Consider the following 24193-nt stretch of genomic DNA (forward strand, 5'->3'; position numbering starts at 1 on the left):
AGGACACGCTCTGGCAAGGCAAGGAGCTGCATCCTTCCCCATCAGATATTCAGGCTTAAGGGGATTAGAGTCAGGAAGCACTTCTCCCAGAGGACATGGGGACTCGGGCTTTGTCAAAGCCGGGGGGTGGGGGTGCGGGGGTGGGGCAAGAGTCCATTGCTCCCTGTTGCAGCCCCCTGAGTCCTTCCATGAAGGCCTCCCAAGTGATCGAGTGTGGCTTAGGTTGCTCCCCGCTATGAGGAGTCTTACCTGTCATTGACTTCCAACCAAGCTTTGGGGGCAGAGAGAGGAAACTGAGGCAGCTGTTTACTAACAGAGATAAGTTTTGTCTCCTGTGGCTGGAATTCCAAAGGTCATCTCTCGCCCTTAGCCACAGAGGGTAGAGATACAATTCCTAAAACCAGGCAGAGCGGTCTACAACATAGATATATTAAGTCCTTAAACAACTATAACATAAAGTTAATGTTTGTCACAAGAATAAAGGAAACAAAGTGTTAGGGCAGGCCATCTGCTGTGGCTAAATGTAGGAGTATTGGAATTCAACCTGGCCTCATGGGCAGGATGTAAACAGAAATAAAGGGAAGAAAGAATAAGTTGAGGCAAGGGAGGAGAGATGCAGAAGGCATTGTAGGAGAGTATCCAATGCTTCTATATTACTGGACAAAAGGACACATGTACAGGAGTTCTGGGAATAAGACTGAAGATGTAAGCCAACACCTTAGGTGGTTCTTAGTTCATGGCTAAGCACCTTCTTTATTTAGAAAACAATATAACACTGTTATGGATTTTCATGCAGAAACAAAAACTAGAATGGAAAATCAATATGCTACTGGAATAGAATATGGGGAAAATGAACGCTTAAGTTCTATCTTGCTGAAAAGTTTGATCAAGATACAACTTTAACTAGAGGAAGGAAATGGAGATGTCACAGTATAAGAGACATATTAGAGCTAATAAAGGACTAGTACCAACTGAGTGTACATGGCAGAACAGAGGCATTAAGAGATGATGTGAACATTCCGTGCCTGAGTTACTTGGGGTAAAACAGTAGGGTTAAGTAACAAAAACAGGGAAAAAGTATACTTGGAGGTAAAAATGAGTTCTATGTTTGTACATGTGAGCTTGATAGAGGCAATCACGCCCAATAGCTAGTCAGAAATAACGATTACGAGTTAAGGAAAAAAGTAGCTATTAGTAGAACGATGAGTCTACTAATAAGAGACTACCAAGTCTGCTAAGAGACTGATGAGTCATCTGCATGAAAGTAAAAAATAAATTTGTTGGAAAAGACAAAAATCCCAGAAAGAGAAAATACTAAAAAAGAAGGGGTCCATAAAAACAACTTGAGGCATATATACATGTTGAAGATAAAAAGCAGGGAAGCTACTGGAGGATATAAAAGAAATCTTGAGAGGTAATTTATGTCAGAATAATAACATGACATATAACCATTAGAGGGGGAATTTCAAAGAGATGGTGGCCAACTGTATCAGGAAAAATTAAGGACTGTGAAGACTAAAAAAAGAGTAAATAAGGTCAAGCTAGATTGTAAATGTGTTACAGAGTAAATGAAAACTAAAGAATTTAGGCAGTACATTTTTCAGATTGGTATTCGAGATATTGCATTTGAGGTCACTATTATTCGGGATAGAGTGTTAATTTATTTGTTTATATGAGTTTGAAATGACAATGTGATTTTGATAAAACATGTGGAAGAGTATCTGTCATTTTCCCCCCTATTATTTATTCATCTTTCTTTTGTTAATTATACTTTGTTTTCCTTCTATAGCATCCCTTTCTCTAGTACCTGGGTTGGCTCAGGAGTAAAGCTAGGGACTTGGGCAAAGCTGTACTCAGGACATTGGGATGAAATGGGATTTCTGGGGAAGGAACTCTCACTAATTCCCTCTGGATCCACAGTAAGGACTTTAGAGCTTATATCTGCAAAAAAAAAAAAAAATACTGAGTCCCAAAGGAGGAAACATTTAACATATTAAGTTATAGCAATGAAGACAGAAAAATGTTTAAGCAAAACTCTGATGAAGGAAAAAAAAACAAGAACCAAATAATGGAGAGATATTCAATGATAATGGGCAAGAAAACTAAAAATGTTAGTTCTTTCCAAGTTGATCTACAGATTTAATGTAATCCCAATCAAAATCATAGCCAGTTGCTTTGTGGATATAAACAATCCAATTCTAATGCTTACAGGGAAAAGTGAAAGTATTGAAGGAGAAGAAACAGAGTAAGAATACTGACGTTACTTGACTTCAAGACATAGTACAAAACTACAGTAATCAAGACATCATGGTATTAGTGGAAAAAAAAAAACCAGACTAAAAGATCAATGGAACAAAACAGAGAATCCTGAAATAGGTCCACACAAATATAGTCAAAGGAGTAGTACCATATAATGGAGAAAAGATAGTCTTTTCAATAAATGATGCTAGAACTGCTAGACATCCACATCTTTAAAAAGAGAATCTAGACCTTTATGTCCCTTTACAAAAATTAACTCAAAGTGAAATCACAGACCCCAGTGTCAAACACAAAACTATAAAATGTGTAAAAGATAACACAGGAGAAAATTTAGATGACCTTGGCTTTGGCAATGATATTGTAGAAATAACTCCAAAGCCATGATCCATGAAAGAAGTAATTGGTAAGCTGGACTTCATTAGAATTTAAAACTTCTCTGTAGAAGACTGCCAAGATGATGGGAAGACAAGCCATAGACTAGAGAACATGTTTGCAAAATACAGGGTCTGGCAGAAGTAACACCACTAAGTGTGGCTGGTAGGGCATGTGAATGTCTCACATGAGATGGACAGAAATTTGAACATTTCACCTAAAATGTCACGTGGAATACTTCAGTGTGATACTGTTATGTTACAGAGTACATGCTTACGCTTTTGTAATAAAAGATTCTGTAATAAGAAAAAGGTATTATTTGTGCTGGACCCTGTATAATGCTGGTAAAACAATGTCATGAAATATACAAAGAACTCTTAAAACTCAATAAGAAAACAGAGTTATATTTAAAAATGGGCAAGTTAGCTGAACAGTCACCTCACCAAAGAACATAGAGAACTGGCAAATAAGCACATGAAAAAAAGCTCCACATCATATGTCATCAAGGGAATGCCATGAATACAACAATGAGATACCACTAAATACCTTTTAACATAGCAAAAGAAAATGCTGACAGCACCAAAAGCTGGCAAGGATATAGAGCAACAGGAATTCTCATGCATTTCTGGTGATAATGCAAAACAGAACAGCCACTTTGGAAGACAGTTGGTGGTTTCTTGTAAAACTAAACATTCTTACCATATAATCCAGCAATTGTGCTCCTTGGTATTTACCCCAAAAAGAGTTTAAAAAAACTTAGGTTCACACAAAAATTTCCACCTGGATGTATTATAGCAGCTTTATTTTTAACTGCAAAATCTTGGAAGAAACCAAGATGTCCTTCAGTAGGTGAATGGATGAATTGGTATATCCAGGCAATGGAATATTATTCAGCACTTAAAAACTCATGAAAAGACATGGAGGAACCTTAAATGCACATTACTAAGTGAAAGAAGCCAACCCTAAAGTGCCAACATACTATATTATCCTAACTATATGATATTCTGAAAAAGGCAAAACTATGGAGGCCAGAAAAAGATCAATGGTTGCCAGAGTTGGGGTGAAGTTAATCAATATTTAGGTGGAGCATGTAAAGTAGTTTTGGAAATGAAAATATTCTGTACAATACATAATATGGATACATGTCATTATGCGTCTGTCCAATGTACAACAAACGGAGAGAGAATGAAAATGTAAACTATGAACTTTGGGTGATTATGATGTGTCACTGTAGGTTCATGAGTTGCAACAAGTGCCACACTCTGGTAGGGGATGTCAATTATAAGGAGACTTTGTGTGCAGAGAGGGAACTGTAATTTTGCTGTGAACCCAAAACTGCTCTAAAAATCTGTTTTTAAAAAATTGCTTAAAAGCAGCATGGTAATACTGAAAAACTGCTTTTTATAAAAATTAGTTATAAAATAACCAGCACAAGTTAATGGTAGTTTTCCTGATTGTGCAATAATGTTGAAACAATGCATATACTGAAAAAAATGACAAAGCACTTGGGTGACACCCAATAGAATAAACCTGATTGGCTAAATAAATTGATTGCCTTTTCATTCTTATTTTCAAATGGCTCTACACCATGATGCTATTGGAAGAGAAGAGATTAGGAAAGAGACAAAGAGGAAAATAAACTAGTGTTATAAAAGCAAAAAAGAAAGTCACAGACGTGAGGGTTGTAAATGCAGCAAAGGTAAAAAAACCAAAACAATACAGGACACACATCATATATAGGACACAAATGGGGAGTGGTAACCAAAGTCAGAGCGAATCCTGAATAACATGGCGATACAATGAACAAGGCATTCACATTTCCCCAATTACTCAACGGTCCTATAACTTTTTCTGAAGATAAAAATGTAATGAGAAAAAGCTGGACATAATAATTGAGAAAATGCTATGTAACTTTTTATATTAAAATGGCAGCTTAGTACACAATGTTTGAAAATGCTTTTTAAGAATTATGTATATAATTGGAAGTTCTGCAGTTGTCGGGCACTGGGGACACCTAAAAGAAAAAAAAAGGGAAATGCACCATATTTATTCAGTATCAGTAAATATCCCACATTAAAGAAGTAACATTCTTTTCTGCAAGAAGGAAAATGGGACTGTGAAAACCAATGAGAGACCAAAACGAGGTGAATAATGAGCTATTTACGTACAGCAGAACATGTAAGGGCTGACGCGTCTAAGGAAGAATTTGGTGGTTTTGATTTTCTGTGTGAGCACAAGGCAGCAAAAGCGGCAGAGCCCTAGAAGGAAGGGGTTCCTTTCAGTGGGTCTGCAGGATGTTTGGGTAGTGTAACTTGATTCTCTTGAGGGTTACCGGCTTTTTGGTAAAAGGTCACCAAGAGTCTTCTTTCAGCCCAATTCAATGATCTCTCTTCAATCCCGTTTATCCTGATTTTTCTGGAGGAAGGACAGCAATAACTATTCACTGCTTTTGGAAACTCCTGCTGAGATTTCTGGGGCTATCATGTTGTCCTTTCCTTCTCCAATCCTCATCAACACTCTTGATTCTCCAGATTCTCTATCATGTATACAAATGTGGGCATGTCTCAAGACTTGGTGATAGAAGGCTAAAGATGCAGAAGACTTTTTCCAATCCTTTATATCTCAAGGATCAGACTTTTTTTTTGTTTTCTTAAAGATTTATTTTCTTTTCATTTGAGAGAAAGAGGGGAGGGGGGAGAGGGAGAAACACTGACCTGAGAAACATCCATCTATTGCCTCCTGCATGTGCCCCGACTGGTGATTGACCCCACAATCTGGGCATGTGCCCTGACTGGCAATCCAACCAGCAACCTTTTGGTTACAGGACGATCCTCTAACTGAGCCACATGGACCAGGGCTCAAGGAGCAGATTTTTTAATCCAGGGGCTAATCCAGATCTTTACCTATTCCATAACACAATTACATTCTGCTGTATCGTGCTAATCAATGTATGTAAAATAAAACTGTCACACCGCTGCCTCATTTTCTATCTTACTTGTGCTTCTGTTCCCTTGGATATTTTTGAAAAGCTTTTATTTCTCCTTTCCTTCTTTCTTAAACTTTGCATGATAAAAATTCAATTCATACTCAAAGGTTTTCCCTAAGCCTTATGGACAACTACCAAATTCTTATTTCACTAGGTAATTTAATATTTGGTTATAAACTATCTTGTCTTCTTTTTGATTAATGTATATATGAGGTCTGTCCAGAAAAAGTCAAGCCATTGTTAATAATATTGATGATAATGGTTGGTGAGACATTGATATAACCTGGCAGCCAAGGAGAGTGGACTGGAACGCACATGAGTGAACAATGATGACTTCACTGTACTAGTCAACGGGGGTTGTAGATGCCATTGAGTGAGCATGTATACTGTGTGGCCATCACATTCACAATGACTGAGCGAGTACAGCAATGAATCTGCATCATATATTTGTATTAAGCCTGAACATTCTTCCACAGAAACTACTGGCATGATTCAGGAGGCCACAGCTATGGGCAACTGGTGATCGGCAGCTTCATCACGACAACATGCCTCCTCAGGTGTCATGTCTCATGCAGAGTTTTTTGTGAAACATCAAATCACCCAGGTGACTCAGCCCACTACAGCACAGATTTGGTGCCCTGTGGCTTCTAGCTTTTCCCCAAACTAAAGTCATCTTTGAAAGGGAAGAGATTTCAGACCATCAATGAGATTCAGGAAAACACAATGGGGTAGCTGATAGGAGAACTGTGTGAGGTCCCAAGGTGCCTACTTTGAAGGGGCACCCTTTGCCTACTGAGGTATCACTGTCCTGTGTACAATGTTTCTTGTATTTTCTTCTTCAATAAATGTCTCTATTTTTCATGTTACGTGACTAGGTACCTTCTAAACAGAACAAGTATGATTCCCCTTTCAACTGAACTACAATGCTTTAGAAATGTAAAAACTTTAGCATCATGTAGTGCTGTGAAAACTATAAACATTTGCAAAATTCTTAGTTGTTGATCTAGGATCTGAAAAAACTGTTAATGCTAAAATAATTTTTTACCCTTTTGTCTGTTGTTATATTGGGCTGGTGAAAAAGTCAACATAGTTTTTTCTGTAAAATAAAAAAAAAGTTTTCATTTTCACCAAAAACTTTATTGATTTGGGTATTCTGAGTAGGTTGGCTATCTCCCATGTGGTATAACACTGACTGTTTTCAATTAATGTCTCAACTGGATTGCTATTAACTTCAACTGGTCTATCTGAGTGTGGAGCATCACCCAGCAAAAAATCTTCAGCAAGAACTTTGCAAACCACTGACACATTCAGTCAGTCACAGTACCTTCTTAATACACTGCGCAAATCTTTTTTTTTTTGCGTTTCAGTTCCACTTTTATCTTTCTTGAAATAATAAACTATAATATGGCAAAAATATTGCATATTTTCTTCCATCTTCAATATTAAAAAGGCTACACAAAAATTCACCAATTTTGATAATCTCTTTTTAATGCATGTTGATATGACAGCTGTCACAATACAATCTAACAAAGCTGTTTTGAATAAAGTTAAAGACAACTAAGTGCTACTAGAGCCATCTTATGGAACAAACCAAATGAACTTTTCGGCCAACCCAATAGTATTATATATACAGAACCAATTTCAGTGATTGTCTCTTGAAATCACTGTGAATCTTAGTTTACTCACCTTGTTCTCCAAGTGCAATTCTAAAAAGCGTAGATAAGCCACAGGTGCAAATGCATCAGCTGAATGTATGACTACTTCTGATGAATCTCTGAAATACAAAAATTTTATAATGCATTTATTTACTAAATAAACTGCGTCAAATCACTACTGCTGTGACTGGAGGAGACAAAAAAATCCTCATTTTTTCATTTTGTATTTATTTCCACTAGTCACAACATTTAGTATTTAACACCGATTTTTAATAATCTGATATTGAACTGGGAGAAGGATCAAGGATACTAAACTTTCAAAAAAAAAGTAAAAAAACTTTTAATCTTTATGAGGACACACAGTTCAACTTTCAGGTTCACTCAAAGCTCTGAACAATTTTGAGGCTTAAAACTCCTATTCAATTTCATTTTAAAAAATTTGCTTGGTATGGGCTAACCATTTAACAATAGTGCTTTATCTTCATTTTTCTTTTCATTTTCAAAAGGTAATTTATTGAGTGTTTCACAGAAAATCTCAATTATCCTTTACAAAAGCAGCACTGGTGATGGTTTTAAGCTCTAGGTGAACTCTTCACACTGCAATATCATTGCTATTAAAACTGATTGCCTGACATGGTAATTACCACGTTCAGGTAAAATGGTATGAACTGCTTGCTGGCACCATATGGATACATGCAAATTAACCTAACTTTTATCAAAGATTCCCTGTAAAGCACATATGAATAACTAAGATTATGTGTGAATGTCTAAGAACTAATTATTTTTTATTGTTATTTATTAAGAAAGCAATAGTGTTTTGCATTTTAACTGAAATTTTAAAATAGAAGTTCCTCATATTTCTTAAATGTCTTGGGACCTAGCTCCATGGTTTATATTAACACATAGTTGGCTTTCTACCCATTGTAGGACAGTAAAATAAATTATTACTTTATTTGATTCTTTGCCACTAACATAAGATATTTTTTGAAACACCTTATGAAATGCAGTTATTTAGTGGCAATGGAAGAAAACTCCAAATATTTGACTCCAAAATACTAACTTTTCATGGGCAAAACCTGTTTACTTTCCCCTTAACAGACTAGAAATAAAAAGAAAATGTTTTGTGATAATAAAAAAGTCGACTACCATCATAAACCATTAGTATCAAATACGCATCTTGTTAGTGCTTAGAAAAATAAAATGAAAAAGGCTTCTATGAAATTAAAAGGAAGATAACTGATTATATAATCAATATAGAATCATTCAAGAGTCACAATAATATCACGGATAGAACCTGCCTTCACAGGCTACATCAACCAAAAGTTGCCTCCAGGTACGACGTGCAGGAGGGAAAAGGAAAATAGAGAGAAGCCCCCTTGCCTTCTGCCTCCTGGCTTGACCTTTCTTGGTTTCTTAGCCCCAGTCTTGCTGTTTCTCCATTTACCCCACAGCTGCCTGTCCTGGTCCCATCTTGGCTCATCAGTCAGGTTCAAATTATAATGCCTGTGTACGATCTCACTCTTACATTAAGTTCTGATCTCTCTGCTCCTGATCTTACTTAGCCTTGGAAACTGACCCTGAGCCTTAATTATGCCTGATCTAGGCAGCTTGGTTTTGATATCCCTGATAATGAAGTGCCCCCAAACTATAATGAATTCAACCAATGCTGTATCAGTAGAAAGGGTTTCAGGCCTTCCCTGTCCCCACTAGAAATAGAAGGTTGATAGCAAATAGCTCGCTTAATTGATGTGGCACTCCATTCTAAATCAAGACTTTCATTCACAGAAAATACACAACATTCTGAGCACTAAAGAAAGAGGAATTCAATTTTTATGGATACTATTAAATCCACAATCTCTAACTGACCAACATCAGTCCACTTACTATACGAAGCCAGAGTCAACTGGGAGAGTCTAGTTCTTAAATGAACTTTTTTGTTTTTGGTTTTTGTAGCTTCAAACAGGATAATACCATTATTGCTCTTTTCTCTTTCATAAACTATCATCTGAAATTCGACTTTCAAGGATCTCTGTTTTCTGTTTATTTCATGTATTTCTCAGAAATGGAAGAGCAGAATCTGCTGGGATAACCCCAGAGTAACCCAGAAAATTAATACCCATTATGCCACAACAAAAATGTTTTCAAGTTGGCTACCCTTCTCCTCTTTCCCTATCAGTACAAGTACCAGTACAACTACCTCTTCAACAACCGAGGCTTCTCTGGAGCCCAGAGCTGGCCTGTGTACACTTTCCCTGATGTGTTGTAACGGCCCACCCCTAGCTAAAATTTCAAAAGGGAAGCTGAGTCAGGTCTCTGCCTCTCTTCTCTGATGCCATGCCCCGAAAGTGTAAGGTCAGGCTCTATTCCTCACTTCAAAACAAACAAACAAACAAACAAACAAACAAACAAACAAACAAACAATTGAGACTCAGCCATGGTCTTGACTCCTCCCTCTCCTCTAAAAAAGCACCTGCAAACTCCCTGTGAACTCACATCCTCACAGACATCTCCAATGTCATTGCTGTGAAGGCGTCCCTGGTATCCTCAGACAGGGCCAGTTTGCTCCTCGATGTGCCTTGGTACTGTATTTATAGTCCTTCACAACACATCCACTGTATAATTTTGTCTTTGTTTACATGTCTTCCTTTTTAGAGAGAGACCAAGTGTTGCTGATTTTTGTATGCCTGTCCCCTCACCCCATCTCTTCCACTGGCCTGGTACAGAGTACATTGTCTGGTATTTATTAGACATTCATTAAATAAACAAATAAATGTATAGTTAAGTTTGTTGAGTGTTTCCACATTTACATACTATCTACTGAAACTATCACAAACCCACACTGGTTTTTCAATTACTTTTCTTCACATAAATATATACTTTTTCCTACATACATACTGTATGTATAACATCCACATGAAAAATCCACACATATATACCATAACACCATATAGCATCTCTAGCATCATAATAAAAGTGAACATTATAGGTCTGAAAACTTAGATACAATAGTGTGTAAATTTAAATAAATTCCCAGGTGAGAAGGGAAGTACTCCATGTATTCTTACTGATAATGCCACATTACTATGCTCTGTGCTGAGTTATGTATTAAATGGGTAGGAAATAGGAATAGGAAAATGAGCACATGGTGTTTTAAAATAGAATTTTGTCCTTCCTTCCTTCCTCTTGCTCTCTCCATTATTCCATCCATCCTCCCACCCATCCACCCATATGTAGCAACTCTGTAGCAGTAGTATAGTAACACTGACAACTCAAATGGAAACGTGTTATTGTATCGAATATTGACATTAGAACCTTGTGTTCATTAACAAAGAGAATTATCATTTTTATTAATACATTAGAATTTTAGTTCTCCTGAGATGTTACATATATATTTAAAGTGTGGAGGAATAAAAAAGGTTATTTATTCCAGGACCTACAGTTGTTCACTTCTCTTGCAGGCCAGACTATAATTCTCTGCAGCAAGGATCTTCAGAAAAAGCTTCATTTTTCTGATCTAAAAGTTTTTATCTCTAGGAGAGTAATCACATACTAATTGATACAAAAAGTGAATTTATAAATGCTCTAGTTCAAATTTCAAAAAAAATTACTTCCAAAGACTGCTATACTAATCTTTCCTATAAAATTATAAAAACATCAATTGGAATTTGGGGCAAAACGTATCTCATAATAAACTGATAGAACCACACTAATTTCTCTAAATTTCTTCATTATAATAAAAGAGTCAATTTGTGTTTGAAAAAATCCCTGATTATAATTAAATCATTTTTGCATGTAAACATGTATTTTTTGGTAGGTGGTCTTCCCCTTTTTATAAAAATTTGAACCAGACACTTGAAATGGAATTCCTGATCATCAATTAGTTGCATGCTAATTGCATCGCATCAAATATAACAAGAAAATTTGTTAGATTTGTCCCAACAGTGGATCTTGAGTTACAGGATCCAGTATCACTAATGGACAATTGTTAACTAACAGTCATAGGGACTAAACTTAAATCTTTTAGTTGTATCATATGGAAAATTACCTCTAAATAAAATACCTGATTTACACTCAGTTTTAGAATGTACAATGCATATTCAGTCACATCACCACATTTACCAGCAGGTATGATAAGGACACTTTCTATTTCAAAGAGGAGCAAAGGTTTTGTATATAGTAAGTAGGTGGCATCCTTTTTCTTTTTAAACTAGGATATGTGCCAACCCAACCCTCTAGTTATAGCCTAAAACAGGAATACATAAGAGTGAAATAGGATATATAAAAATAAATAACAAGAACATCAAGCTAATTCAGCGACATTTAACAAACACGTGTTAGTGCCAACTGTGTGCTGTGAGAGTTCAGGTATGAGAACAAGTGCTGAGGCAACAGCAGCCTTTAAAAATGGCAGGATTTCGCAAAGTGGGGAGAAACGGGAAGGAAATCTAGGGAAAGGAATCAAGTAAGACAGTAATGAAGCTGAGGTGAGGCAGAGCTTTTGAAAGAAAAAGCAAAGAAGACGCTTAAGCATTAGAATCGAATCACAGACCGACTGACAAATGAGTGAAAAGACAGCGCTTGTCCTGGTGCCCCCCGGGCCCACAGCCGCATGCTGCACTCGCCACGCACTGTTGATCCGCCTGACCGTTCTCGCAGGAAGAGCTGAGCAGGGTGGCACACTGCACAGTCCCACCCACATAAGGTGCCTCAGTAACTGAACATTCGGGTGCACTGAACAGCTCTTTTTGGCACTAGAGGCTTCTAATACACCTCACCTGACACCTGTCTCTTTACTGGCACAACAAATTCCCCCCACGCCATTGTGTCGGTCAGGCTTAGTTTTCTTGTCTACAAAGGGAGGTGGACAATATACATTTTCCGGGTCTCAGGTACTATGATAAACAGACCTTCTGGTAACGTAGTGTCAAGAAGCGCATGTCTTACAATTCTAGGTTAACCACAAAGTCTTCTGGGTGCTCTAGGACCTCACCTTGTCAAGTAAATAAGAAAAAGCGTTATTCTTTGGCATTTTTTCTATCATTTTTCTAAGTTGCATTAACAAATCCTACATTAATAAGTAAATATATTGCAAGTTTGCAATTAGACTGTAATTTCATCCTACCGTACAAATGCTTTTCTGAATAACCAGAGTATTATTTCAGAGAAATAACACCTGTGCACAGTTCATTCATGAATTGTTTTGTGATCATCAGAGCTTGAGAAGTATGTTTGATTTATGAACTTATTCCTATGACTCCTACCCTTCACCATCTTGTATCATAACATGTACAGATGTGTCTTCCTTCCGCCCTTGGGCAGCAGCAACTGGGTGAACACCAGTGGTGCCCAGAAGAAAGCCTTGGACATAATAGGTACTTGATAAATATTTGTCACATAAAGTATTATTATGTTGAGGATTATTAATGGAAAAAAGTTAGAGAAAAATGAAAGCAGCAAGAGTGAGTGAATATTGCATATGGTAATAAAAATGTCTTAGCCATGTTTCACAAGGTAAATACATTTTTTAGAAAATTCACCTAAAGTCATCATAATTTTCTTAGATCTATCCTTCCCTCATCATCATTATGTACAAAGAAGTCACCTCTCAGTGTTGAAAATATTAAAGTTGTTCATTCAGTACAGAATTCCAATCTTTGATTAGATGGATTTCTGAAATCAAGCCTAATTCTAACAGTCTTTCCAAGCAGCAGAAGAGCTTCGGAAAAGCGGACAAAGTGCTCTCTTAGCCCGTGAGAAGAGCGACATAAATTAGAGTACAGATAGTGCAACAGACTGAAGAAAGTTCGTTTTGCGTTACACTAATTTTAACAATTTATGGCAGAGAAATCGCACTGCTCATCATACACTGAATTCACTTAAAAACAAAGTTTATTTCCAAAAACAACCCCAAATAATTGAACAGAAATGTTTTAATGTTACCATTCTATGCTGTTAAAGCCAAGGAAAAGGAGAAAGAGGATGAAGTCAATGGGAGCGATGTGGCCGTTTATCAAATGTAGCTGTAATGAAAGGTAAATAATACAGGCAATTCACACTTCATGAGAGGATAAAAGTGTCAGTGTGTAGGTACCAGTTTTACTGCAGGCCGTAATCAGCAAGTAAACGAAAGTGCGATGTCTAAAAAGTTTATAGCCTTCTATGAAGGCCTCATCTTGTCAGGTATTGATTTAGATACACAGGCGACTTCCCTGGCATTAAACAAATTGAGTGTTTGTGAACTTAGAGGACATGTTCTATTTCTCCCAACACAAGTTGCCTCAAGCTTAATGTTAAGTTGCTTCCAACACTTACATTTAATGAAAGAAAAGGTTGAAATGATATCTTACACAATTATTTTTTTCTTAAAGAGAGGGCAATCCAAAGTGAATGTTTCATACTCTCCACCTTCGCCACAAACATGGACTCCGTATTTCTTGGAAAGCTGAAAATAAAAATAAGAAAAAGAAGCAGTAAGCCTAAAATTAGAGAGCAATGATGCTCAATTAACATACTATTTTGTCTGAAAAATGTTTATGTAAGAAATAATTTCAAAATAGATTTGCAAGCTACAGGAAAATAACTTTCTATTTTTGCTTTAAAAATGCATTTAAAGCCATGTGAAAATGTTATCATAAAGCTTAGGATTTTTAATAATTCCAGATCCTTACGAAAAATGTGAGCAACCAACATTTTTATGTGTAAATGAAAAACTTAAAAAATCCTATAAATTTTAGGAATATAGTAGCTTCAGATTTAAAGGGAGGCTGAGAAGGGCAGGTACTAGGTCATTATGTAGGTCACATGAGAATATATGCAGCCAAGCTGTGCTCTCCTCCTGCCCTTTGACCTACATGTGAAAGGGAAAAAAATAGGTAGTGTTTAGAGCCTTTTTCAGAGACAGAAAGAAAGCAATCTAAGGCCTTTTCCTAGACCTGCGAACAAGAGAAGCCACAAACATGGTTATTATGCTTAAGGTTATTGTTAGTAGTAGAGCTGCAAAGGTACTGAGAGCTAGTGAAGTTCTTGTGTGCAGCTTTAGAAAGACCTAACTCCAAAAAAAGTTGGAGCGTATTATGTCATCTTATTAAACCTGAAGTGAAAAACACAAGCAAGCAAAGAAACAAAACCCCGGTGATTTATAGCAATATAAGCTATATTATTTAAATGATGCTGATATTGATGGTAAACTAATCTCCGAACTGGCTGGAATCAGTGCTCAGGAGCCCTCACCAGCTGTATCAGACTCTCTCTGCTCCTGTGTCGGGGCTTTATCACTACGATTCCATTGCCTTCATTCTGAGTTTCATACCTTTCTCTGCTGACAGCCTCTCCTGGCCCATAGTCCAGGTACCTCAAAGGAAGAGTGACTCGACTGATGTTCTCTGTTACGGCCAGTGCTGGGACGGTGGCCCAGGTCTTCAGTTCTACCCGCATACTTACGCACTTACAGATTTGGTTATTTGAATGCATTACATGTCAACTACTGACGACTATGTGCCTTTGGGGATTTAAAGCATGGATCTATGAGAATTCTACTGAGCCATGGAGCAAAAGAAGGGAGGGAAGGAAGACTTCTGTAAACGCAATCAGAGGAGCAAAGCAAGTAAATTTTCACTGTGTCGGGTTATGAAGCGGAGAAATCAGCAAGGCAGAATCGTGGCAGTTGGTTCTTAGGGGAGCAGATAAGAGGAACATTAGTTTCTCATGTAACTACTGTTAAGATAAGCTTTTTAAAAATCATTTTGAACAGATGTGAATGACTTGGGTCATTTCATGGCTTATAAGAACGTCTGGGAGTTTGAGCATGGAAAAAGTAAATCCCTAGTAAATGAGAAGAAAATGACTTATGTGGTACTATTTTTTTCTGACACATTTATATAGATAAATATTCCATTCATAATAACCCAATCTGAATGCTACTGATGATTAAACTGAAAAGGTTAAGGGCATTGTGATTTCCTTGTTTAATTGTTTATCCCTTTAAAAGATGGTAATAATCATAACTCTAAGACTTTGTAATTAAATCAAGGTTTTTCTTCTTTTAAAGCAGCCTTATTTATCCATTAGTCATCTTAAAATTGAAAAAGAAGGCAAATGAAGTCACCCTTCACCCTCACCCTGCCCCCCCCCCCAGAGAAAATGATGAGGTTCCTAAAATCCACCTCAATCCCACGCTACATCTATTCACTCACAGCACTTATTCAAGAGGGGTTTTACTGACTATCTATTGTGGGGTTGGCATTGTTTCAAGTGCTGGGGTTAGCAATGGGAGCAACCAAAAATTATGCATAAAACAGCCTACTATCTGGAGATAGAAAGTTAAACTAGCACTTACAAAAAAAGGTAGTGATAGCTGTAATGGGTGCAGGAGATGCTGTGGAATGTAAAGCAGGAGAACTAGCTGGAAGGAACTCAAAAGACTTCTCAAAGGATCTGGAGGATGAGGAACTGGAAAGGCTAGAGGGAGTGAGGGAGGGACAGAGGAAAAGAGAGAAGATGGGAGAGAAGGAAAAACTGTTCCAGAAGAAACAGCAAATGTTAGGTCCCAGAGCCCGTGATGGGGTCTAGAAACTGAACTAATTTTGGCATAAATGGAGCATCACTAGAGCAGTGATAGTGAGATGAGGCTGAAAACTAGAAAGAAAACATCTTATGGTGCTTCATAAGCCATACTAAGTCATTATCCTAAGGTCAATGAGAACCCATGGACAGGTTTTAAGAAGAAAACCTTGATTTCATTTGTCTTTTAGAAGCACTCTGTGTGCACAGGAGAGAATGGGCTGGTGGGGGAGTAAGTCAAGAAGCAGAAAGAACTGAGAAGTTGCTGGAGAAATCTAGGCAGGAGGTGAAGATTTCCCAAACTGGGGAAGTAGCAGTGAGGATGGAGAGGAGAGGGCAGATAATTCTGAGAGAGAGATTTTTTGGAGGTTGAAATAATGAATTCTTGAATAGAGAAGCTTAAAAAGAGAGAAGAGGAAAATTCCCAGCTGGATGGATGGTGGTTCAGTCTGCTGGTGTCTCAGCACAAGCAGCAATTTGCTGGGAGGGACCAATGCCCTGATCCTTTCCAAACTTTATGTGGCATGTGATACCACTGATGCCTGGAATCTTTGCAATTACTTCCTCAGGCTTCCATGATGCTAAATTTTCTAAACTATTGTTACGCTTCTCAGGCTCCTCTCCCTCATACTGTTCCTAAACTATAAATATCCCTCATCACTGTCTCTGTAAGATATTCCTCTCTCAATTTGCTCCTTTGGACAGTTCATGCCCGCTGTGGCTTCAAGCACCACCTTTGTGCTATTCTGCTGCTGCTAATAATAACGCCATCACTACTATATAAAGACTGTTTGCTTTATGCCTTAAAGTGGATAAAATGATCCTCAAAGCGACTTTTAACAATAAAATATCATATAGGCTCTGAAATCAGATAGATTTCAAATTCCAGTTCTGCTACTTCCCAGCGACGTGACTTTGGGAAAGTACATTTCGGTAGGTACCCTCTAAGTGATTCCTCACCTATAAAATGGAAACTTTAACTATAGCAACTTCTCATTTTGTAACATGATTAAGCAAAATCATACATAAAAAAGCATTTAGCACAGAATATGGCACTTAGTAGGCACTTCATAAATACACAGCTTAACTGTGAAAAGAGGGAAGCACATATTGTGGTGAGGCACAGTGAAAGCAGCGTCACATACACAGTTACCAGCAGTAGTTTTGGAGACAGTCCTTGGTTCAAGTCCTGGCTCTGCCACTTTCTGGCTGTGTGATCTTAGGCCACACAAACTCTCCGAGCCTCGGACTGCTGATCTGTAAAACGGAGATGATGCAGGACCTACTTCATAGGAAAGCCTAAAGTGCTGTCCAGCCCATAATAAATAAGAAAATAGCCACTAGTTTTATTCTTCCCTTTTTCAGAGAGGAGAACTAGATTGATGTGCAAAGGTTTTGTAGTTTAGCAGTAGACAAAAGCAGAATTTAACGTCCTGTCCTGACTCTCTACAGAACGACGACAGAAAACAAACCTTAAGTCTCTTAAATGTGCTCCAACCTCATAGTTTAAAAACATATGCCTTTGGTTTGTTATCATTTAAAACTCAGTATGTTTAAAACCAAGCTTATCTGTTCTCTCTACAAATATACGTGCTTCTAATCTCAGAGTCATTATGCATAGACCAATCTTTGATTCTTCCTTTCCCGGCTTCTGACAATTTGGTGATAATTTCTTTTTAATCCTTTCATCACAATTGTGCAGTGGTGTTCCCTACCCTGCCCTCAGTGACTTCACACTCCAAGCTCTCACATCGGTTTTGTGCAGCAGCATTTCACACTCGTTTTTCCTCCCAGTCCGTGAATACCACAGCCAGACTAAATTTCCTGAGATATATTTTAATATTATAAATCCCTGCCGTTAAGCCTTCTATATCTTTTCATCTCCTACCCCAGATCACCTGGCTCACCTCTAAAGGTCCATTAGGAGTGGGTACTAAATCCCCGCCTTACGTGTTTCTTGCTAATCTACCACTATAAGCTCTTCGTTTCTTTTAAACCAAGTTTCTCTTCGTCCCTGCATGTCCTCTTGCTGAGGTACCTTCATTCAAACTGATTCACTTTGTTGCCACCACACATGTGAATTTCACCCACTCCTTCAAACCAGTCTAAGTGCTACCCTTTCCATGACATCATTTGTAGCTACTCCAGGTCCGGTGGCCATCTTGCACCTTCCCCCCATTTGCTAGACTCTACATTCCATGAAAAATTCCAAATCTTTGGCTTATTTTGACCTCCTTATAGCAATTAGCATAGAACTGAGAACATAAGAAATCCTTACCAGTACTTATCACTCAATTCAATTAGTACCACACGACACTGGCAGTTAAGAGTTCATCTACAACACACACTCAGGAAAACATGAGGGACGTGTTCAAGGACGTACCGGAACAGCTGCTGACCGTGGAGGCCCTCCTTGTCTTCCCCTCACTGGCGCCAGCCAGTGGACACCTCTGCAGGTCAGATTCCACACGCACACCTTTCGGAACTTCCCTCCCTTCCTCTACAGCCTTCTGCTTTTACTTCGTTGTTTAGATAATTAATCCATCTCTTCAACGGTCAGAATCTTTTACCATTTAGCTTCAATCTCCTTTTTCAGCTTCTTTAACCAGTTCTCAAAATATATTACAAACAATCTGGCCAGTTAACAACTCTATCCACCTTTTAAGTCCTGTATGGCTGTCAATGTATCTCAAAAGTACTAAGCATTCTCTCAACATGTGATTTTTAAAAAATTCTATGGCACATCTTTTTTACTGCTCTTAAGAGTACATTTAGTAATAGTTACTGGACATCTCAACTATAAAATTTCCTATACCCTTCTAACTCAGTTATGTTCAAAATGCAAAATACTGTCAGAGATGTTCTGCCTACTGACTCTCGGGGCCAGGGAAGTGTTCCTTCCCATGAAGTCGGCACTGTAGAGCAAGGCTTAAAATTCTGTCTCTCTCGCCCACAATATCAAATCAACTTTGGTAAAGTTCTCATTCTCTTTTGCTTTTTGTTTAAGTGGTAGTTACGTGGGACTGCTAATTGTGCTTTTGTCAGACCATGAGGAAGAGAAGTTAACTCACGTAGAACAGAGCTGGAAACAAATCTTTAAACTTGAAATCTGCATTACACTTACCCTGGCTTAGCTCTTACAGCACCCAGCAAAGGGGTATACTCGTTAAGCAGTCAACGCACATCTGCTCACCACTGACTCAGGCTAGAAGTCAGGTTTCCCAATTCTACGTGAACAGCCCTGGACCAGCAACCAATCTATACATTCACTACTTTTTATATAATATGATTTCACTCTGCCATCTGACAGACAATTTTTACTTAGATTAAGAAACCTCTTTTAAAAAATTATTTATTTTTAGAGTTTGGGGAAGGAAGGGAGAAAGAGAGGGAAACATCGATTGGTTTGCCTCTGGCACATGTGGCGACTGGAGATGGAACATACAACCCAGGCATGTGCTCTGACCAGGAATTGAACCAGTGACCTTTCACTTTGCAGGATGACATCTAGCCAACTGAGCCACACCGGTCAGGGCTAGATTAAGAAACCTCTTGCCCTGGCTCAGAGGAACGAGCATTGGCCTGTGAACTGAAAGGTGTCAGGTTTGATTCCTGGTCAGGGCACATGCCTGGGTTGTGGGCCAGGTCCCCAGTTGGAGGCATGAGAGAGGCAACCGGCTGATGTTTCTCTCTCTTTCTCCCTCCTTTCCCCTCCCTCTAAAACTAAATAAAAACAATCTTTAAAGAAAGGAAAGAAATCAGACCTACTTCCTCCCCCTACCTTTCCATTAAAGAAAATAAAAAGAAAAAAAATTTGAAGTTTATTTAATTGTTGTTCAAGTGCAGTTTTCTGTCCTTTACTCCCATTCCAGCCCACCCCCCCAGTGCTCCCCACCTCCCTCCCATTTCCACCCCTGTTAGTTTTTGTCCATGTGTCCTTTATACTTGTTCCCATGAACCCTTCCCCCTTTCCCCTGAAATTCCCTCCCCTCTGCCCTCTGGTCCCTGTCAGCCTGTTCTCTATTTCAGTGGCTTTGGTTATATTTTGCTTGCTTGTTTGTTTTGTTGTTTAGGTTCCTGTTAAAGGTGAGATCATATGGTATTTGTCTTTCACCGCCAGAGCAAGGGACATAAAGGGAAGAATAAACAAATGGGGGTCTCATCAAAATTAAAAGCTTTTGCACAGCTGAAGGAAATCTCTTGATTAAAGAGTAGTTGCTGCTGGTAAAGACAGTGGACTGAATCCACCCATTTACTCTTTCCATTCTAAAACCTTACTGGAAAGTGTCATAAAAAGGCATAAACATACACAGATGGAGAATAAAAGAGAGAATGTGACAGAATCAACCCATTTAGCAGAACCAGGTGCACTGAATCGTGGGCTAACAGTGGAGAATGCAGAGGACCAACACAGCCGACACAGTAGAATGACTCCTTCCTGTAAAACCACGGGGTGAGAGGAATTGGCAACGTCAGGTACATCTAGAAGTGAAGGGGGAATGAAAAGGACATCCAAATAAAAAGGACTGATTGGCAGTCTGTTTAACGAACAGAGAGATCCCTAACTCCCTTCCCTCTTGATTGGCAACTGCCTCCCTTCCACCTGGCAGAACACTGGAGGTTTATTCTCCGCACAAGACTGACCTGAGAAAACTGAGACACACGTGAGGGGAGAGGCACCACAGTACAGTAAGAAAAAAGGGACTCAGTTAACGCATACGCACAAGATCCTGAGAACTCTACCCATTTTCCCTGCTCAACTCCATGAAAAAAAAAAGCAACATGCCTTCACTTCAACACGACACTAGAGAATCCTTTTATTGGGGAATCTAACCAGCTCAAATAAAATGAATGACCTAACTTTACCTTCCTGGTTTCAACAGTGTGATAATGTAAACACTGACCGTGGACCTAACTGGAATTGCAATGTGACTGTGTGGGAAGATAGGGGGAGGGAAAGAGTACACAGTGTAGGGGAGGGAAAGGGAGTAGAGACGGCTGAATCTGCATCTTCTAGAGTGGGAAGTCAACAAACACGGCTAAGACTGGGGGGGCGGGTCCATGATATGCTAATTAAGGCAAACCCATAATGTGGAGACATGGAGGTAAATACCAACATAATCAGCTTTGAGAGAGGAAAGTCCAGTGTTTTAATGGGAGGAAGAAAAGACTTGTTTCTGCACCAAAATTTGAAGAACTAGTTTAGAGTATGAATTTTGGGAAAAGATTGTAAAATATTACAAAAATAAGAATGGTCAAACATTTAAAGAAACAGTTTTAAATCTTTAAAATGTGATACAACTTGTTAATTAAAGTTCATCTCCTTTCTTGAACAATATAAAATTAATCCAAGGGGGGGAAAAACACAAAAAATAAATAGAATCCATTGTTCATTTATCAGATGATAATTTTAGGAACATGCAGAAGTTTAAGAAGCAATGACTACAATTATTCCATAGTTAATTTAGATGAATAAATGTACCACACTTTAAAGTTGTACTTTTTGACCCAGAAATAACATTACTAGGAATTTAGCTGAAGAAAATAATAATCAGAAATATACATAAAGATTTATTAGGAAAGATGACAAGCATATAATCCTAACATCATAATAATTTAAAAATAAATAACAGAATAACTTAGAAATAATAAATATTTCCAACAAGAAATAATTTGTTAAATTTGTCATGATACATTCATATGTAGAATATGCCTATGATGAAATTTACACAGCCATTAATAAATATACTTTCGAAGTAGATTTAGTTACATGGACAAATAAACATGGCATAGAGGTAGGAGAAGAAGGAGACAGACTGTATGTGTAGTTCAACCTAATTATGTAAATAAAGTATGTACTAGTATTTAACTGTGTGGACTTGAAATACCCATTATGGAACACATCGACATGTCAGTGTGCAGTATGGGGCAGAAGAACTACGGTTTTTTTAAATACTTGTTTCCCTACATTTTATTGTATCTCAAATTTTCAGCAACAGGCAGGTTATTTTAACATTATTTTTAAACAATCTCTGTTTCTTATTCCTATTTTTCTTTATCACAGATGAACATTTAAAAGTATTTAATGCATATCTTCTGTCTATGTACTTGCAAAGGTGTTATGATTTTGTGTGCCTATATTTTAATTTATTTCAATGTTGACTGTATTCATTCAGCACTTTGCTGTTTTATGCACATTGAATATACCTTTCTAACTGCAGACTTGTCCTTCGTGATGGGCACCGACCACATTTTAACTACTGGCTCTCCCAGGAACAGACACTGAGATTGCCTCCAACAACCCTATCACCATCAGAATAACCCTGCAAAGACTGTTCTCACTAATGTCCTCTTATGGATGGACAGACTTACTACTTTAAGGAGGATATGGATATTTCATCTCCGTATGTCAGTACCGCCCTCCACAGTGGCAGTACCAATCGACATTCTTAGAGGGGTCCTATAATCTCTACCTGTCAACAATTAGCATTATCCAGCTTCCTCATTTGTGCCAACCTAGAACAAAATAAGGTCTCACTATTGCTGTAATCTGCATTTCTCTGATTACTGAATCAGTTTGAACATCTCTTTATAGCCATATTAGGTTTTGAGACATTCTTTTTTTGTGTATTGGTAATCCATTCCCATTGCCATTTCTCTGGTAGGATTGCTATCTTACATCTTGATATATACCAATTAAAAATTTCTTGAGAGTTTTAAATATTACTCTAATTATGTTGTCTACCAGTTTCTCATGTATTTTGCAAAACTTCAAAGTTTCAGAATTATTCTTCAGTAATGGCAAATTTTACTCATAATAGTCAACACTGCAAACATTTACTGAACACTTAGAATGTGCCAGATACTGAGCTAAGCACCTTACATATTATTCCATTGTTATCATGTTTATTTTATACATGGGAAACTAACTAGAGCAACATTTCTGGTAAGCAGTAGAGTCAGCATTTACACCTGGGCTCCTGGGTTCAGAGGTAACAAGCACCTGACCCCATGGGGTCTGAGCGAACTACGGAAGGGACTCTTGCCTAAAGAAAGGTATATCGTCTCTCCACCAACCCTGCCACCAGGCTCTGTCATTCTCACAATTAAATACTCATTTCTGCAAGGGAAATCATTGTACGTGATAAATTCTCTCAACCCAAAATATAACTCTTAGATAAAATACATCAAAGGGTTAACACATCAGCTACGCTGACTTCTTGTATTAAACGTCACGTTATCCACATTACACAAGGGGTGTATGAGAGGGAGGCTCAGGAGATTCGAGGCCGGTGAACAAAATGGGTTCCTCTACCTAATCTCTCCCCCTGAAACCGCTTACAAGTCCACAGGTTGTCTGTTTTCTGATTCCTTGACTACTGAGGAGAACTGGGTCAACAAACTGAAAAATGAGTATGTGTCTGATCTTTTATCTCACTTAATGAGGTTAACACCATTTTCATAAAGATAAGGAGATATAGGCATTTCTTAAAATCTGATTTATCTTAGGCTATAATGCAGAAGATAGAATTCAAGATAAGTTGAAAAAATACCCTCTAATTGCAGAAAGAAAATAAATGTTTGATGATTCATTTGCTTTTATATTAGAGTCATTGTTCTCTTGGTACATCAGGCAATTGACTGATTATTCTTTATGAGTATATGCAAAAATGAAAGAAAAAAGAAGAGGGCAAAAAACTGGGGTATCGTGAGTTAAAATCTAGGTTGTGTCGGATAACTGCTGTGAAGGAGGCGGGAAACAAATTGCTAACCGTGTAAAAACCTGTTAGGTGCTCACTTCATAGAGGGCTCATGGACACGCAGATTAGCCTATGAGGAAGCCAGAGAAAAAGAGACTCAGACTGCTTTGCATAACTTCCTATAACTATTAGAAAAATCATGTTCAAAGTACAAATTATCCATTAATATTCATCCATATCCTTTAGAGAGATTATCACCATCCTGAGAAGATACTTGTCAGAATCAGCAAAAATAAGCACAGCCAGGTTCTACAGTAACTGCTTTTGTTCTTGGCTTCCTCCCCCTGCCACTCCAGTGGTACCCATGATGGACTTCTCCGTCTCCTACAGTCTTTTCTCGGTCATCCGTCCTGCATTCTCTGGGCCTCAGTCTTAATATTCTATATCACCCACCCTTCTGGTTCTTTAACTGACTGTGCAACTGTACCAAATCTACTGGTAGACCCATGTATTGTGATCTTAATTTCAGAGATTGTATTTTTAAATTCTAGAATTCTATTTGATTCCTTTAAATAAATTCCAAATAGCCTTAAAATGGTTCACAGTCCCACCTAATGCCACTGTAAAGTCTAAATCTGATAATTGGATTATATAAATATCCA

At 37.9% G+C, this 24193-nt stretch overlaps 1 protein-coding gene across 3 annotated transcripts in view; it reads right to left on the minus strand.

The window, feature by feature from the left end:
• Positions 1-571: 571 nt before the first annotated feature.
• DPH6 (diphthamine biosynthesis 6) overlaps positions 572-24193 on the minus strand; it is a 161183-nt gene continuing 137561 nt past the window's right edge. The window contains exons 7-9 of one of the 3 annotated variants that reach the window (XM_053666303.1): positions 13620-13714; positions 7304-7391; positions 572-1941 (exon numbers count right to left, since the gene is read on the minus strand). In XM_053666303.1, the coding sequence (XP_053522278.1) occupies positions 1936-1941; positions 7304-7391; positions 13620-13714 (189 nt within the window). In that variant the 3' untranslated portion in view covers positions 572-1935. Of the gene's footprint in view, positions 1942-4523; positions 4646-4686; positions 5047-7303; positions 7392-13619; positions 13715-24193 lie in introns of those variants that run through there. The other 2 variants (XM_053666300.1, XM_053666302.1) reach the window with 2 other exon arrangements.

This window comes from Artibeus jamaicensis, unplaced genomic scaffold, assembly GCF_021234435.1.
Source record: "Artibeus jamaicensis isolate MK-2021 breed Jamaican fruit bat unplaced genomic scaffold, CSHL_Jam_final contig_1132, whole genome shotgun sequence".
Classification (NCBI taxonomy): domain Eukaryota; kingdom Metazoa; phylum Chordata; class Mammalia; order Chiroptera; family Phyllostomidae; genus Artibeus; species Artibeus jamaicensis.